The sequence below is a fragment of the Gopherus flavomarginatus genome, chromosome 6 (genome assembly GCF_025201925.1).
Source record: "Gopherus flavomarginatus isolate rGopFla2 chromosome 6, rGopFla2.mat.asm, whole genome shotgun sequence".
In the NCBI taxonomy this organism is placed as follows: Eukaryota; Metazoa; Chordata; order Testudines; family Testudinidae; genus Gopherus; species Gopherus flavomarginatus.
The window spans coordinates 71143715-71160858 of NC_066622.1; the positions used below are offsets into that span (position 1 = coordinate 71143715).

At 46.5% G+C, this 17144-nt stretch overlaps 1 protein-coding gene across 2 annotated transcripts in view; it reads right to left on the reverse strand.

Annotated features, from left to right (window-relative positions):
* FRMPD2 (FERM and PDZ domain containing 2) overlaps positions 1 to 17144 on the reverse strand; it is a 135015-nt gene that overhangs the window by 48368 nt on the left and 69503 nt on the right. The window contains exons 22-30 of one of the 2 annotated variants that reach the window (XM_050960056.1): positions 16569 to 16804; positions 14929 to 15033; positions 13165 to 13258; positions 12607 to 12692; positions 12289 to 12436; positions 10416 to 10630; positions 7150 to 7248; positions 5032 to 5399; positions 129 to 414 (exon numbers count right to left, since the gene is read on the reverse strand). In XM_050960056.1, coding sequence (XP_050816013.1) covers positions 129 to 414; positions 5032 to 5399; positions 7150 to 7248; positions 10416 to 10630; positions 12289 to 12436; positions 12607 to 12692; positions 13165 to 13258; positions 14929 to 15033; positions 16569 to 16804 — 1637 coding nt within the window. Of the gene's footprint in view, positions 1 to 128; positions 415 to 5031; positions 5400 to 7149; positions 7249 to 10415; positions 10631 to 12288; positions 12437 to 12606; positions 12693 to 13164; positions 13259 to 14928; positions 15034 to 16568; positions 16805 to 17144 lie in introns of those variants that run through there. The other variant, XM_050960054.1, reaches the window with a different exon arrangement.

Consider the following 17144-nt stretch of genomic DNA (forward strand, 5'->3'; position numbering starts at 1 on the left):
CTTTAATGCACCAAGCAATACACAGATTCAGTGTTTGGGACCTGGTCAGAGCAGACTCTGTATTTTGGACTGTAATAAAAATAAGGGTCACAGCTTATGATAGGGCTATTACAATAGTTATCACTTACCATGGTATATTCCTCTTCCTTCTCCTCACCGTCTAGTTCCTCAAAGTCCTCCCACTCATTGTTGCTATTGCCCAGTTCTCTGGCAGGGAAGGGGGCCGAGAAAGGGCCACGTGGCTGTGGGGTGGCGATAGTGGTGGAGGCCGTGTCTGAGCTCCCGCCACATGAGAGAGAGATCAGAGATGTGGAGCTGAGCGTGAGATACTCCTCATCAGCTGGGGTGGGGGAGAGATTGTCAGGGATGCAATAGGTGCTGGCGAGGTCATCGTCACTCCTCTCAAAGGCAGGGCTGGGAAAGAAAGAAAAACCCATATGATTGCAGGGCAGGAAGGACTTGCCTCCCAGATACTTCACCAGCAGGACTCTGAAACCTCTGCTGTAGGTAAATCATCTCCCTTTTGTCTTATCTAAATACTTATGATACTAAACTGCTCTCCATGGCCTCCAGGAAGTATATAGCTACACAATACAAGTAATCAGTCATGAGAACAAGTACTGCATTTTGTACACTTACCCAAATCATTTCAGGCTTCAAAATTTGTCTGTAAAACACAGATACATTTTTCACAAAGCATTTTGCACAAAATTTTCCTCATTTTGTCACTAGTTCTAGTTTTTTTATTAAACCGGGAAGAAAGAGTCAATAAAAAAACTTAGCTCTTATCTAGCACTTTTCATCCCTCGACATCCAAGTGCTACACCAAGGAGAGTAGTTTCATTATCCCCATTTTACATATGGGGAAACTGAGGCACATGGAAGCAATGTGACCTGCCCAAGGTCAGCCAGCAGGCCACTGGCAGAACTGGGAACAGCACCTACCTCTGCTGAGTTGCAGTCCAGTGCTCTGTCCCTGAGGCCACATTTTCAATTATCCTCCTAGTATTATAAATTCATTCACTTGCCTTTTAAAAAAAAAGGATAAGCAAATAACTTGTCCAATGCATAGTATGAATTTGTATTGCAACGTCTCATCAGTTTTCATCTCCACCTTCTCCTTATTTGAAAGGCAATGCCTAACGCATACAATTCTTTGCATGGCAACCGTTGTTCATGGGACCAACAGGTATGTTATGATGAAGCAGTAATCTCTCTATAGTTAAGGTGGTAAATAACTTTCCATTACAAGCCCGCTCTTGACCCCATTGATGTAAATGATGTAAAAAAAAATGATGAAAAAACATTTAAAACAATCTCAAAATGGGCTTTGATGTGTGTCATTTACAAAGAACCCTGTTTCACAGAGGATAGATATTTTATTAATAATAATATCTTTCAACATTCTCCCCATCCCTCTGATTACAGATTACTGTTGCCCGGCATTCAAAAGCAAGTGAATAAATGCAACTAAAAGGAGTGTAAGTCACTCTAGCCTTTCCTATCTTAAGCCCGAGAGCCTAAGAGCTGAGTTTTGTTTGAGCTGCTATCTGTGATTGGCCAGAAAACTGAAAAACACAGAGAACGCTTCTTAGCTCATGTGATCAGTCCCACTGAGATGGTACAGACAGCTGTTACGTGGAATGTCCCTGTGGAATGAAGACCCATTCCCATTGGCTCCGGTAGGTTTCCTGGTAAGAGTAAATGAGGAAGAGTTTGGAGGAGCGAGGTGTGTATGCAGCTCAATGAAGAGAGCAATAGCGCTTTATTAGCTCGTTGCTATAGAGAGAAAAGGGAGAGGATCTGGCCATATCAAATAACACTGCTACGTGGGGAATGAAACAGACAGTGTGTCAGTGCACGTACTTCGATAGGGTGACAGATGTTTATGATGTGCTGGAAGAGCACCTTGATGATTTAATGAAATATTTAAGAAGGGCAGCACACAAGGTCTGGGGAGAAGGAGGAGGTCACAAGTTTAACAGAGATCTCAACCATTAAGCATATGGCAGAGGCTGTGTTACTTGACAGTGAGGCACTGGGCCTGGAAGGTAGTTGGCAGAGCTACAAATGCTCATAGCAATCAGCCAAGTAATGGTTCATACCACTGCAAGCAACGGCTGCTTCTAGCCCATCTCTCTGGCACCAGGGAAGACACCGAGATCCTGACCCTGCTCTCCCTTACATAAATCAGTAATTCAGCCGAAATCTATGGGCTGGATTCTGCGTAGCCTGTGTATAATGAGCACTACAGCTGCAGTTTCCATGGTAATTCTGGGCATGTCTACACTGGAGCTGGAAAGTATAATTCCCAGTTAAAGGAGACATACCCACGTTAGCTCCCATCGAGCTAGCTTGCTAAAAATAGAGGGTAGCAGCATGAGGGGCCAGCTGCCCATAATATGTATCTAGGGCACTGGTCAGCAACCTACAGTATGCGTGCCAAAGGTGGCACGCAAGCCGATTTTTACTGGCATGCTACTGCCATCCGGGGTCCCAGCCGCTGGCCCCGCTCAGCCCCTTGCCTGCCTGAGTGAACAGAATCCTAGGCCGGCAGCAGGCTGAGAGCAGCCGACAGCCAGGACCCCAGCTGGCAGGAGCTGGTGGCCGGAACTCCAGATCATCAGCTGGCTGAGCCGCTCAGCCCGCCACTGGTCTGGGATTATGTCCACTGGCCCCTGCCCGCCAAGGTCCCTGCCGCTGGCCCTGCCCAGTCCGCTGCCAGTCTGGGTGAACAGAACCCTGGCCAGCACCAGGCTGATCGGGGCCAGGACCCCAGCTGGCAGGAATCGGTGGACAGAACCCCAGACCGGCAGTGGGCTGAGCGGGGCCGGTGGACAGAACCCCAGATTGGCAGTGGGGGTGGTAGATGGAACCCCAGACCGTCAGCATACTGAGCTGCTCATCCCACTGCCGGTCTGGGGTTCCAGCTGCCAGCCCCATTCAGCCCGCTGCCAGTCTGGGGTTCTGTCGGGGGGCCCTGTAAATGTAAAAATTATTTTGGCGCAGAAACCTTACATTACTGAAGACTTGGCAAGTCACTTCTCCAAGGTTGCCGACCCCTCATCTAGGGTTTCAGATGGAAGTGTACCTGGGGCAATGCACGCCATTGTGACTGCACTTCTGTTCCAAGCATGGCAGCTCGATCAGAACTAGCACAAGTACATCTCCTCAAGTTGGAATTTACACCCAGTTTGAAGTGAAGATGTAATTCCCCAGACCCTGCTCATCAGCAGGCAGAATCGAACCCGGAATATCTGAAGCTTAATGCATGAGCCTCTACTGCATGAGCTAATGTGGCACTTAGCCAAAGCTGTAACAGACTCATTAGTGCCACACCAAGCTGGCATGGGTTACATAGGCATAACGAAAGTTACATCATCCTAATTCTCCAGGCATTTTTACTGGAGTTGATCTAAAAATGTAATTCTTTCCCATGTGAAATTGTGAACAAAAAACAACAAAGATGAGTCCTTGTGGCACCTTAATGAGTCCTTGTGGCACCTTAGAGACTAACAAATTTATTTGGGCATAAGCTTTCGTGGGCTACAACCCATCTGATGAAGTGGGTTATAGCCCATGAAAGCTTATGCCCAAATAAATTTGTTAGTCTCTAAGGTGCCACAAGGACTCCTTCTTGTTTTTTGCTGATACAGACTAACACGGCTACCACTCTGAAACCTGTGAATAAAAAGTCTTTTCTCCAGTGGGAAGTTTTGAACCAATGGGAAATGAAAATTTTCATCCCATTTCAAATTAAAATGACAATTTGGTTCAGTTTTTTTAAACAGAAGGCTATCTGAAGTTGAAATGAAATAAAGATCATCCTTTTGAATGGACATTTTGACATAAAGTGTCAATTTTGTTTAGGTTTATTTAAACCCAGAAGCTGAAACAAAATGACTTTTTAAGTTGATACCAAACTAAAATTTCTGTTAGACTTTTTTCACAGGAAAAAATAAAAAATCATCATTGGAATTGCCATTTTCCTGCAAAATCTTCCATTTTTGATTAAACTATTTTCCACCAGAAAAACTTCCAACACAACAAATACTGATTGGCTCAAGTTTTCACACTAGAAATGCTCGAATGCATAAATGCACAAGAGCTTTTTGGGGAATGGGTGAGCTAAAGGTGGTGTGGCGTTGCAGCCACCCCCTGAATTGACCCTGAGCAAGGGTACTAGAATCCCTGAATTTCTGGTACTGTCATTGCTGCTAAGGGAATCTGGACAGCCACACCAGGATCTCAACTGGCTGTATGTGAGAATAGGCACAAGCACCTCCTAAAGCAAATATCTCATAAAACAGAAGAAGTGGCCCTCTGGAAGAGCTCTCACTCTTGTGCTACAGTCCCAGAGCTCCCCCCGCCATCAGCAGCAGAGCACTCATTTCACGGCGTCTCCTCTCCCATTTCTTTTGAGAAGGGGAGGACGGCTAGAGAATTTCACATTGCAGAATGGTACCTGAATGAACTTGATATTCTTTCCTCTGTTCTTTTAACAGCCTTTCCTTTCTTTAAAAATTGTACAGAATCTGGAAATAAAATCTTATGAACACTTTATGCTTTTAATTGGTGAGCTTCCCTTTGTACTTAGTACAATGGGCTTGGAAAAGACCATGGGCCTGATTCTCATTTACTCTGTAGCCCTTTAATACCACTCTGATAGTACACAGAGACCTTAAACTAGATCTCAATTACTTTATTTCCCAGTTAAGTCAATAGGGTCCTTCTGCTGAGTTCAGTGGAAGCTGAATGAGGCCCTGGCTAGACAATGCAGTTTATTTCCATAATGCATTATTCATTCAATTCTCTCACAATGCAGCTTATTGCACAGTTCCAGGAAGGAGGCGGGAGAAGGTGGAGACAGCAGGCTGGGACAGGCATGAACAGCTGGTAAGGGGAAATCTTAGTTAATTAACACAGCAGTTAAAAGCACAGAACCTTGTGTTTAACCCCCAGCACTTCACTTGGGTGCAAAATTCTAAGGGCCAGTGAAAGCAGCACAGGGTGGAGCTCCGCACTTCTTACCTTTCAGCCCTTCCGCTCTCACATGGTGAATAGCAGTTCTGCATCACTTCTTCCTCCAGAGACAGGAACATCTCAGAGGCAATAGCTTCCCGACGCCACTTCCAGAGGTGCTTGTAGGAGCACTCACTGTGGGCTCCCAGCCTGTCATGTGGCTTCTCTTGGGAAGGTTCCGTGTCCTGCTCCTCAGGAGAAAAGTTCTCCTCCTCAGGAGGGTCACCACAAGAGGCCACTGCTTCAGAATCCATATGGTCTTCCAGTTCTTGAGAGGTACTGTCCCTCTCACTAGCAGCGTGAGACGCACCACTGCTGGGCTCTGGAGTAGCTGGTGTCACGGTCCCAAACTCCTTAACCGGAGAAGGCACTGGGGTCTATCAAAACAACAGAGAGGGATTAATCTAGCTTCACCTCCCTCTCCTATCACTCCTTCACCATCTTCCTCTGTTACAGGCTAAGAGGAACACAGTGGAGCCAATATCAACCAGCTCTCCATGCAGGACACCACAGTGCTGGTGGCGTGGTGGAAGAATAGCTCTGAGAGACACTATAAATAGCTGAATCTCCAGGGAAAGAAGGATGTGGAAAATACTTTTCCCCAGTTAACGTATTGCTAGTGGGAGGTACTCGACTCCCCACTCTGGAGACTAGCCTGGAAGTTCTCTTCAGCAAATAGGTGCAGTATGAGCAGCAGCAGGATACATTTTCGGGCCCCATTCTCCTCCCCCTTTCACTGCCCTCTGGTGTGTGGACAATCTCCAGTTAGCAGTAAATGGCTTCCAGCTAATTTGACCCCTGTGCAGCAGAGTGCAGAAAGAAGAGCAGACAAGCCCCTGAAGCACAGTAGTGTGGGGATCTGTTTGTCCCATGGGGACTATTCTAACAGCCATCTCCAACCACTCAGGCCCTCTGGCAGTGAAGACTGGCATGATGGGGAACCACAGGGTGGTCAGCCTGGCCTGAATCAAATCTAATCCAAAGGCCTGTGCACCAAGAGAGTGCTTGTGTGTGGATATGAGATGTGGTACAGCACAGGAGGAGTTTGTCTGGCACACCAAATTTCTCTAGTGTAGACAAGACTATAGAAGGAAATTAGATTCATTAGATTCAAGACTATAGAAGGAAATTAGATTCAGTTCATTCATACTTTGGCCTTTCTGATGTCCCTGCTAATCAGTACTAGTCATGACAGTGGTTTCTGAGAGGCGGACATCTGCACACAGGAAACTGGACTTAGACCACTGGTGGCATTCCATGAAGTTCACTAACTCGCAGCCTAGAGGTCAAAGGTTCAATATCTCATGTCCAATCTCAATAACGGTCCAGTCTACTTAAAGCTCCAGATTAGCACCCAGAAAACTGCTGCTTAGAACATGTGCAATGTTTGGCCTAGGCTAGAATGCCACAGTTCTGTCCCAGAACACTGCAATCACCCTTTGACATCCCACTGGTTCAGTGCTACAGTGCCACAAGAAGATCAGACTGGAATCACCAGCGGGGCAGAGCTGCTCCCCTCTTACTACTCCGGCTACTGAGAAAGTCGCTGCTGAATTGTGGGAGCAGGGTTTGTTGTTGGGAGAGCGTACCAGGGCGGGCTCAGTCGCGAGCTGGTTCAGCACTCTGCCACTCAAATCTCCACTCGTTTATATTAACTGAGATTTGAAGGTGGGCAGCTGACAAAGCAGGCCAGTTATCTGAGTGGAGAGACAGTTAAGGGGCTCACTGGGTGGAAGCGTCCCCAGCAGCTAGCACTATATAAGCACACAGGAAGGAAGTGCTGCGCAGAGAGTGGGGGGCCCAGAGGAAGGTAGAAGTAAGTAGGATGAGCTGCTGCTACTGTCCCTTCCCCAGAAGCAAGCAGGGAAGCTCGCTACTGATTGTAAATATAATATATTCTAAAGCACAGCAGTGGTTAAGACGACTTGGTGGTTTTGGTCAATGTCTGAAGCTGGAAAGTTCTCTCAGGGGAGCACTCCAAGACAGAAAGTAAAGGAAAAGAACAGAGCTGCCTGACGGAGGGAGGAATAATCCATGTCCTTCTTGTCTGAGACTCACTAGCAAGTGCTTCAGTGAGAACTTCCAGGCCTACGGATGCAAGTGCAGTACTAAGAAGGCTTGTCTTACCAGTGCGCTCTGGTCTATTTCCGGAAGAAGACCTTTCGGAGGCCTGCAGAGAAGAAGCGTGACTTGTCGAGGAGCTCCTCTCAGCAAGTGCAGGACATCCTACACAGGGGAGAAATGCCGTTAGCCTGGTATGGTAATACACAGCCCCCAAGCTGCAGCACATCCCTCTCTGCTCATGACTGAAGGAGCAAGGTTAGTTGTGCCATTAGTCAGCAGCTAGTGCCCACAATCACTGCTCTAGGACATGCATCCGGTGGCAGAATTAGCCCTTTTATAGTAGCTCAGGATCTGGCCTCCCAATGGCCACCTGGATTCAATGGCTCTTTGCTTTCATTGCAGTGATGGGTGTAAATTACACCCAAGGGGTATACACCATGTAACCTATAACTTAGTTGAAAAAACAAACCCCTTGGGCACAAACATCCACTCTCGCCCGGTTTCTCTTGATTTGGTACCTTCTGTAAGAACTGCAGCCTTGCTGGAGCCCTAGGCATAACTAACAGTGTAAACCAAAGGCTGTGAACCACAGCAGGCCTGGCCTTGGCAAAATAACAACACACCAGGTATTGGCTAACCAAGTAAGCACATTCCTGACCACAGAGGATGGTGCAAAGACACCCAGAGTTCTCAAGTAACTACGTAAACAAGTTCCCAAGGGATGGCACAGGAACACACTGGCCCCTCGTAAGATAAGGATGGGATGACAGGATAATGGTTGAGGATGTTTTGTTCAAACTAGCAGGTACAAGCAGAAGAGTGGTAACTAACCATGTCTGGAGTGTAATGCATAACTTTTTTGTATCAGTGTATAAAAGGAGAAGTCATAGGAGGGGCATCTTTGCACTCATCGAACAAGTACCTAAAAGGCCAAATCTGGATTTCTGTGCACAAACTGAATAAAGGGGCTGTGCATAGGGACACTACACAGGGAGCTGGAGGGGAGGGAACACTCTTCTTCAAGCCAGGGGCAGGGCATGACATACATCTGCAGCCCTCCACAGTCAGCTACCACAGCTGCTGCATGTGGGTTTTGGACCTATGTAGTCTCAGTTCAGATCTGTTCAGATTGGCCACAACACAATTTTTTTCCTCTGCAGACCTGCTGCAGAGGCCTCAGAGGAGTGGTGCTGATTGGTACATGGAGTTAGGGGAAAATCCCACTGCCTGGATGGACTCTCTGTACTCTGACTCTCCACTCATGGAAGAACTGTGCTGAATCTGCTGCATTTGCCTCTGCCTGTGCCTTTCCCATGCCTGGGATGATCTGTCCCTAACAGCGTATGGAAAGGATGTCTAGCCAGTTACGGGGAGGCCATTGACCAGAGGGGATGTGAATTAAGCATGTGGACAGAATGACTGAACCAGCACAGAACATCTTAGCCCCAGCCTTGCACACTGCATAGCGAGCACTTTTCCTGCCCCAGCTGCATGTTGAAGACCTTGCTCTAATGCTACAGTACAGGTTACATCATCATACATGAAGGATGGGCAAACCTCTTGGGGCCTGGAATTTGAACAAGAACTGAGATGCTAGGATGCTCTTCAAAGCCCTGGGGGATTTCTAGCATGGCCTGCTTCTAACCAGACTGAGGATGCTGTGGGAACAGCCCCTTCCTCGAGCCATTCCCACTTCCTGCCCTGGCTAAAAACTGGAAATGCAGAAAGGAGAAAAAAGCCACTTTCCCCCTTCAAACTTGTTCTCTGGGCAAGAGAGGCCTGTCTGAGCTCTGCAAGGGCCTTGTAGAGCCCACCAGGCATGCAGCCCCCTCCCCACTCATGTTGTCAGCAGCAGCAGCAGGCAAGATGTGCACTTTGGGGGCAGCAGTAAGGGGAACTACAGAGCACACTGCCTGAAAGCCCCCTTCCATACACAAGGCAGAATGTCTCCGGATCCCTCAGGCTGTCAGCACTTTGCTCCTCCCTCCCAGCATGCCTCGCTCTCAGAGGGACGAGGACTGGAAGAGCCATGGAAGAGGCTTTAAAGTGTGATTCTACCATGGAATATGGCAGCTGGGGTTCCATATTCCTTATATCTCACTGATTTCCGGGACAGAGCATCCCCGTTTGCCAATCAAACTATGTTTTTTCCTGTAGCTAGCTGTGCAAACTCAACTAGGATCTGAGAGTCAAGCTGGGCTCTCTCTATCTTGGCCATCAGTAGTGGCAGGGAAGATTGGATAGGCCATATTACGTTCACTACCTTCCGTTTATGCCCTCAATGACGCCAGTGTTAACCCACTTGGCCTTCCTCAAGTGTCACTGGAGGACTAATCTGGCCTCCAAACTCTTTCTTATGACGATGAAGCAAAAACTGGAGAGGACCTAGCTTGACTCTCCAATCCCAGGTGGCGTTTGCACAGCTATCTGTTTTCAAACCATACTTTTAAATGTCACCTGAGCAGATCTGAACTTGAAACCAGTGCGACATGGTGAATACGGAACTCTATGGTGTCATTTATGCAAGGTCATTTTTTAACATAGCACCTGAGTAAAGCAATAATATACACTTCTATAGCTCCCTCCATCAGAGAAGCTCAAAGTAGGTAAGTAGTGTATTATTATCTTCATTTTACAGATGGGGAAACCACTGCATGGAACATTTAAGTGACTTGTTAATGGTCAGAAAGTATCAATGGCAGAACTGGGTACAGAATGCAAGTCTTCTAATGCCCTGTCTCTTGCTAACCACACCGCTATGCTTTCAATAAGAGCGTTACATAATATTACCCATCATCCGTGTTCAGCAATAGGCAACCTCATTAACCATGGTTTCACTCATGTAGATCTATCAGATGATTTCACAAGGAAAGAAAATATTATATTTTGAAAAATAAACAGTCAAGATAGAACTGAGATCCAAATCCAAACCTATTGGTGTAAATCTGGAGTAATGTTCACTCAAGACAAAGGAGTTACTCCAACTTTATATCATTTTACTGGAATCTTGCACATGGTATTTAGCATGACATTATAAAACACACATGAACCCGAGGGGAAAGCGTGCCAACTCATGTATCTAAAAGCAACACAGACTGCAGCTAATTAAGTAACTGGTGTGTGTTTGCCAATAGATTTTGTATGTCAATAGTGGAGAGCAAGGACATTAAATAGTGAAGGAAATTCTGCATAACGATTTTATCCAAACTTAGTAGAGTGCTGCCTGTACTGAGCCCTTTGGGCAAGAATAAAATGGTGGGGTGAAACTTCATTCACACTTAATTAATATGTTACACAGCGGGAGGCCCATGCAGAGCCCTGCTTGGTACCTGATACGAGAGTCCTTGAATAGGTTTCTCATTAACAGCTAAAATGACGTCTCCGACTTCAATCTCTCCATTCTCTTCAGCTGGCTGCCCTGGAAACAGTCTTTTGATCCTCACAATCTCTCCTCCGAGGTGTTCGCAAGCCTCTCTTTCCATCTGCAGAAAACTGAAGCCGAGGCCTCCCGAGTTCTTCATCAGCTTGACTTCAAACGTATTATCTGTTCAAAGAGGGGACAGGAACCTGAGTGTGCTGCACAGCGCTCGCATCCCATAAAGTGCCGTTCAGCTCTGAAAAGTGCCTATATAAAAACGACGCCCTCTGCCTCAGCAGATCTGCTCCTGATTTGTAGCACTAATTGAGAGGAACATTGCCTTGGGGCAGATGAGGACAGACTCTGCACCTGGTCTGGGCTCTCTGTAAATAACATTTATAGTATATTTACTGAGCCTAATTCAGATGTCACTTGCACCAGCATCAGTCAGGAGTTGTGGGGGGGGCACTAGAGTAAATCTAGGGTTGTGCAGAACAGAATCAGACCTGTTGTTTTCTTACAGACTAGAGAGAGGGACATGCCCTCCTCCCAGACATATAGGGCTAAATCCTGGCTTTTGCCTCAAGAGGGGTGCTGGGAAGGAGGTGAAAGGGCTGGAGAGTGGCAGCACCCTGTTGACTGAGTACTTCTGGGGGAACTGAGAGGGGGACCTGCTAGACCAGGTGGGCAAACTACAGCCTGTAGGCTGTATCCAGCCTGTGAGCCGTTTTAAGCCAGCCCATGAACTTCCGCTGCTGCCAGCTCGGCCCTGCTCTGGTGCTCCAGCTGGGGCGCCAGGTCTGGGCAGCACCACATGGCTCCTGGAAGCCACGGGATGGCCCTGCTCCAAAGGTCAGGGGCCACTCAACACCTAGAAGCCAGAGAAGTGACATGCCACTGCTTCCAGGAGCCACTTGAGGTAAGTGCCGCTCGGAGCCTGCACCCCTAAGCCTCTCCCCATGCCTCAACCCCCTGCCCCAGCCCTGATCCCCCTCCTACTCTCCAACCCCCTCAATCCCAGCATGGAGCACCCTCCTACACCCCAAACTGCTCACCCTCAGCCGCACCCCAGAGCCCACACCCCCAACCAGAGCCCTCATCCCCTCCCACACCCCAACCCCCATTTTGTTAGCATTCATGACCTGCCATACAATTTCTATTCGCCGATGTGGCCCTCAGGCCAAAAAGTTTGCCCACCCCCGTGCTGGACCATCAAAGAAGGGCAGTAACAGTTCTTTTCAGCTCTGGTTTCCTGGCAGGGTAAGTGCATCATAGGCCACACCCCTGACCCGGGCACTCCTCCTTTAGCAAGAGTGACATGGCCACTCTGTCTTCGTGCTCATAGCAGTGTGTGGGTGCCCCTGGCATGAAGATGCGGTGGAGGAGGAGAAAGGGGCTGTTTGCCCCATCCTGACTGGTGCACCCCTGCACAGGGAACCATTATTCATCCCTTGATCAATTAACTGTGCATATGTAGTGCTTCAGCCAGAGGATAAAGCAAAAAGTGCCACTTACAATACCTGGCAGGCCTGATTTTGCTCTTGCGTACACCAGGAGTCACTCTACTGACCTCAACAGGGTTACACTGGTGTAAATTAGCTGGTGTATCTGAGTTGCAACCCAAAATGCTTCAGAAATAACAAATTCATTTAAATCATGGCACTAGTATTACCTGTTATGCTTCTATTTATTCAATATGTAGTTACACTGTATAATCTGCAGGAAATATTCTGGCATATCTTTTTGTGACCAGTGCAAATCTTGTATGATCTTCCATTCACTTCTTACAGAATGGAATGAGTAAGTGGGAGGAAGACACCCTGGGTGCCTTTATCATTGCTCACCATCTGTTGCAAAGGAGTAGCCCTTGGGACCGGCTGACAAGGGCGTTGCCAAGGAAACAATCACAGATTTCTCCTCTGTTCTGTCTTTAGCAGCTGGACACGGCTCTGCAGATTTGTGACGTCCCCTTTCTAGAAGCAGCCTGACAACCTAGCAAGATGATGGACAAGTTTCCCTGACACTCTGCATAATCAGCATTGGCTTTTCATTTCTCTCTAACTAACAGAGCAGAAAATAAAAGTTCCTGGGCCCAGTTCTGCCACCCAGACTCACATGAAATAGCCCCTTACGCCATCATTGAGATCTCCCCTTCTACAAACCTGGCCAGATTTCTTCAGGCATTCCACAGCCTGCTTGTGCGTGATGCCACAGAGGCTGGTCCCGTCCACCTCCAGCAGCCGATCACCTGGGGCAGACAACAATCGGGGCAAGTTGCTTTGACATTTTAATCTAACAGGGATGACCTACCAGCACTTTGCCAATTGTGACTGATCTTGGTGAGTTAGGCTTTACAACTGTATACTGTTACTGCTGTGTTTGCAGTATTTCCTAGATAGTCCTTGTAATGAGAGACCCTTCAGATTATGCACTGATGTGATCTAGATACCAAAAGCAACACTAAAAGATGTTCGCAAGTGGAGTCACTGAACATATATTTGAGAACCACTGGTCAAAGTTCCCTAATCTACAAAAGGACACCAAGTATTGCCAGAGTGAGCTACAGGGACTGCATATTCTGAATCCCAGACAGCTGGAAGGTAATAGTTTTGTTTGCCCCTCCAACTTGTAACTGTTAACACATTTCAAAGACCCCTAGAGAGAATGCAGAGCCAAACGTTTAATTCTGCAGAGCAGAATTGTACTGTCAAATGTCCTACCTTTTTTTATTTGTCCATCCTTATCAGCTGGTCCTCTGGGGATAACTGACTTCACGTATATTCCACCATCACGCACGCTAGTGTTGATCCCACCCTGCAAATATTCATCCACCATTTACATTAGTGCCTCAGCATGATTTTCTCCTCCCTTGGTAAAATCAAAACCATATTTTGATGTGTTACCAAGCAAATTCTGAACAGAGTTTTTCAGAAATCAACAATGGCTTCAGAAATTGCATATTTTTAAAATGGGGGTGGGGTGGACTGGAAACAGATACTACTCCCCCACTTTGTACCTAGTTTATAACATGCTCCTCAAAGCAACAGCCATGTCTTATTCTCTCTGTAAAGCACTGGGCAGATCGATAAGGCTACACACAATTATTTAATCATATTCATTCATAAACACCTCCCCATGCCATTGGGAATGTGGTTACATCTCAAAGCCTGCTAACAGCCCCAACTCCCTAAATCTGTGCAATGCACTCAACGGCTATTAATGTTTCAGAGGAGATATAAAAACAAGGTTGTGACTCCTGACCACTTGGAGCCATTCACAATCCTACGGCACTTTCCCTAAGAAGAGAAATGTGAGTCCTCAGGCCCTGGGTAAATTCCAAACTCACTTAATTCCATTCTGCCAAACCACATCCCTGGGCAATTTCAAGTGGACAAGACTGGATGCCTTTCTGGAAGATATACTTTAGCCACAAGTTATTGGGCTCACTAAGTATCAAGGCCATAGGATGGGATTCTCTGACCTGTTATACACAGGCCTGTGTTATACATAGATGGTCGTAGCAGGGGCAGATTAGTCACTGAGTTAACACAGCCCATACCCAGGGGCCCCGGTCAACTGGAGGGCCCCCACAACCTGATGTGCTCTGCCGCCCGGCGCTCCTGCTAGGGAGCAGGGTGGGGGCGTTCCTGCCAGGGAGCAGGGTAAGCCCCCACACCCCAACCCTACTTCCGGCAGGAGTGCCAGGCAGAGAGTGGGCCAAACCCCAATCCATTTTGCCTATCAAGAGTGCCGGGAGGAGAGGACTGCAGGCAGAAGGGGTGGGGAAGGGCCTCCACTTGCTGTGACTCAGGGCCCCACAAACCCCTAATCTGCCTCTGCATCACAGTGGTCCCTTCTGGCCTTAAACTCTATGAAATCTATGACACACTATTAAATGGCTGTTGCTTTCCATCCCAGTGGCAGCTGCATTTCAGTGGTTGGTGAAGTGATCCCTGGATCTATAGGGACGATTGATTAATTCCCCAGATGCAGTAGGGGGTGTTATCTCCCAGTGAAATAACATTCAGCATTGCCATTTTTGCCCACCCTGGCACATCTGAACTAGGGAAGGAAACATTATGTTCCCACTGAGATCCCATGGTAGCCTCACTAGTAGATGCTGTCTAGGGAATACTCTGAATTGGTGCATTTCCCAGATGCATTGGCCAGGCCCCTCCCTGGCATACCCTGACACTTTCAAGCCTGCAGCTGCATTACGGTTTCAGGGAGCTTATGCTGCTGTGACCTTTATCCAGGCTGACCTTCTGCCACTGCAGCTCCTCAGCCCGGGTTCTAATGGTGAGAATTGGGATGACTAGAATCCGTGGTTTATAATCACTTCATCAAGCACTGGGATCTCAGACTGAAATTCATGTGCTGGGTATCGCTATCAGTACATCTTCCTTTAGAGCTGCACTTTGCCATGTGTACCAGGTAATGTCACAGTGTTAAGGATGCATTGCAAAATCAACAATAATACTTGCAGTGACACTGATTCCAAGAGTCCCGTCTTCTTTAACCAACTCCACAGAATAGATTTCATCTGAATTGCTTTCGGCAGATGGTGGAAAGTGAGAGGAGCTGGCTTCCTGTCTCAAAATATAAACACTAATGAGACTGTTACATGGGAGGTCAAAAAAAATATTCCAGCAGAAATAAAGGGCTCAATCATGCTCTCATTTACGCCAGTGTAAATCCGAGTAACACCACCTATATCCACAGCATTCCTCCAAATTTACACCAGCGTCACTCACAGAAGAATGTGGCTCAAAACGTAAGCTGTGGATAGACAGGGAGGTCAGTCAAGGCTAGACCCATAAGATTTTCTGTCTGGTTTTCTAGAACTGGTTGAAATTTTCTGCAAAAACGTCAATCAAAATCTTGACATTTTCACAAGAAAAAATAGGGGGGAAAACCCCAACAATACAACCTTTTCCCCTAATTTTTGACCAGCTCTAGACTTGGCCAATATTTCCCAGTTTCAAAATTTTGATAAACAAAAGCAGAAGATTTTAAAGCAAAATTTTGCCTTGATATTTTCCCCTCATTTTTTGACCGAGGGCCAATGGGCAGAAAGCACAAGGGGTGCACAGATTTTACAGGGATCCCCTGTGTCAGATATAGGCATAAAAGTGCACTGAGGGGTGGCATGTGAGGTGTCTGCTGAGAGTCAGTAACCCAATGGTCACCGTAATTATTACAAAATGTATGTGTGGGTAATATTTAAGGAGTTATGTGTCTATAATGAAAATATGTTCTCAAGGTCTTGGAGTTAAGGCAGGTCACCAGGAGGTGATGTACCTTGGAAATGTTCCTTTCAGACAGGAGGCAACAGACACCTGTCTCCCTGCCTGTCCACTTGTGCTTTGTATGCCTCATACTGTATGCCTATTTGGATACTGAGCAAGTAATGAAATGAGAGACTGTGAAATTGACAAGACGACACAAACAGCAGCGGGTGTCCTGTTTATGAATAAAGACAAAGGATTGTTCTTGTATATTTTGGAGTGTGAGGAATCATACTGAGTCCTTCACCTAGGAGGCAAGCCAACAGCATGTCTATCTCCTGAAAGGAGGGTCACACCCAAACCTGACTCTAAAACGCTGCAAGGATTTTGGGTGAACAATACTCTACTAGACATGAGAATATCTTGCTAATTAAATCTAGGCTCTAGAACGTGTGTTATGATTTTGGTTTATATGTAACCATTTGTTTCTAATATGCATGCTTGCTCTTACTTGAATCTCCATGCTTTGTTAAAGAAACCTATACTTGATTTCACTATAAACATATATAAGTGCTGCGTGTTAAGTGGAGCGGTGATCTGAGGTGGAACTGGTAATCTGCGGTGTTTTGTTCCATTGGAAGCAGCAAATCTGCAAATATTGTGAGTGTGCAGTGGACCTATAAGGCTTGCTAAGCACTGGCATAGGTCACCTGAGGAAGTTGTGGAATTGCTATCATTGGAGGTTATTAAGAACAAGCTAGAAAAACACTTGTAAGAGGTGATCTAGGTTTACTTATTCCTGCCTTTGTGCAGGGGGATGGATACTTCCACTAACATTTCTATGATTCTTTATTTGACGTAGTGTCACAGCTGAGCAATATCAAAACTGTGGTTACCTCCATATCCTGACTGTCAACTGAAAGAACAGGAATCTTGGGACGCAATTTTGGTGCTAAATTCCAGGAAAGAACCTTCTCGAGTTCATCTGTATTTATGTCTAGTTCTTTGGAAGGTGCTGTATGACAGTCTTGAATCCTTTTTCTTCCACTGTCTGCACAAGAGATCTCAGACCCACTAGTGCTGTTTTTTCTCGACAAATTCTTCTCCTCATTCAGTCCTTCTTCAGATATGTCTACGAAAACAGACCAAAAACAAACATTGCCAGCTGCAAAAATGTGGAGAGAAAGATATTATTATGTATTGGCACAGCAGGAGGAGTTAACTTCAAAAGTGGCTTGGTCCTGAAATCTCAACAAGATCTACAAAACAAGCCATTGTGGAGATAAGCATTTCTGCTTAGAAAATGTGGGGCAAGTGTATTCATTTCACCCTTGCAGGACTCAAAAATTTCAGAGAATATTTTGCTGAAACTTTAAATAGAATAAACCTTGTCCTTGCACTAAGATGGAGCATGGAGACTTTTAGCACAAAAAGAATTTTTAAGAAATTTATTAGCTCCTGAAAGAGGCAAG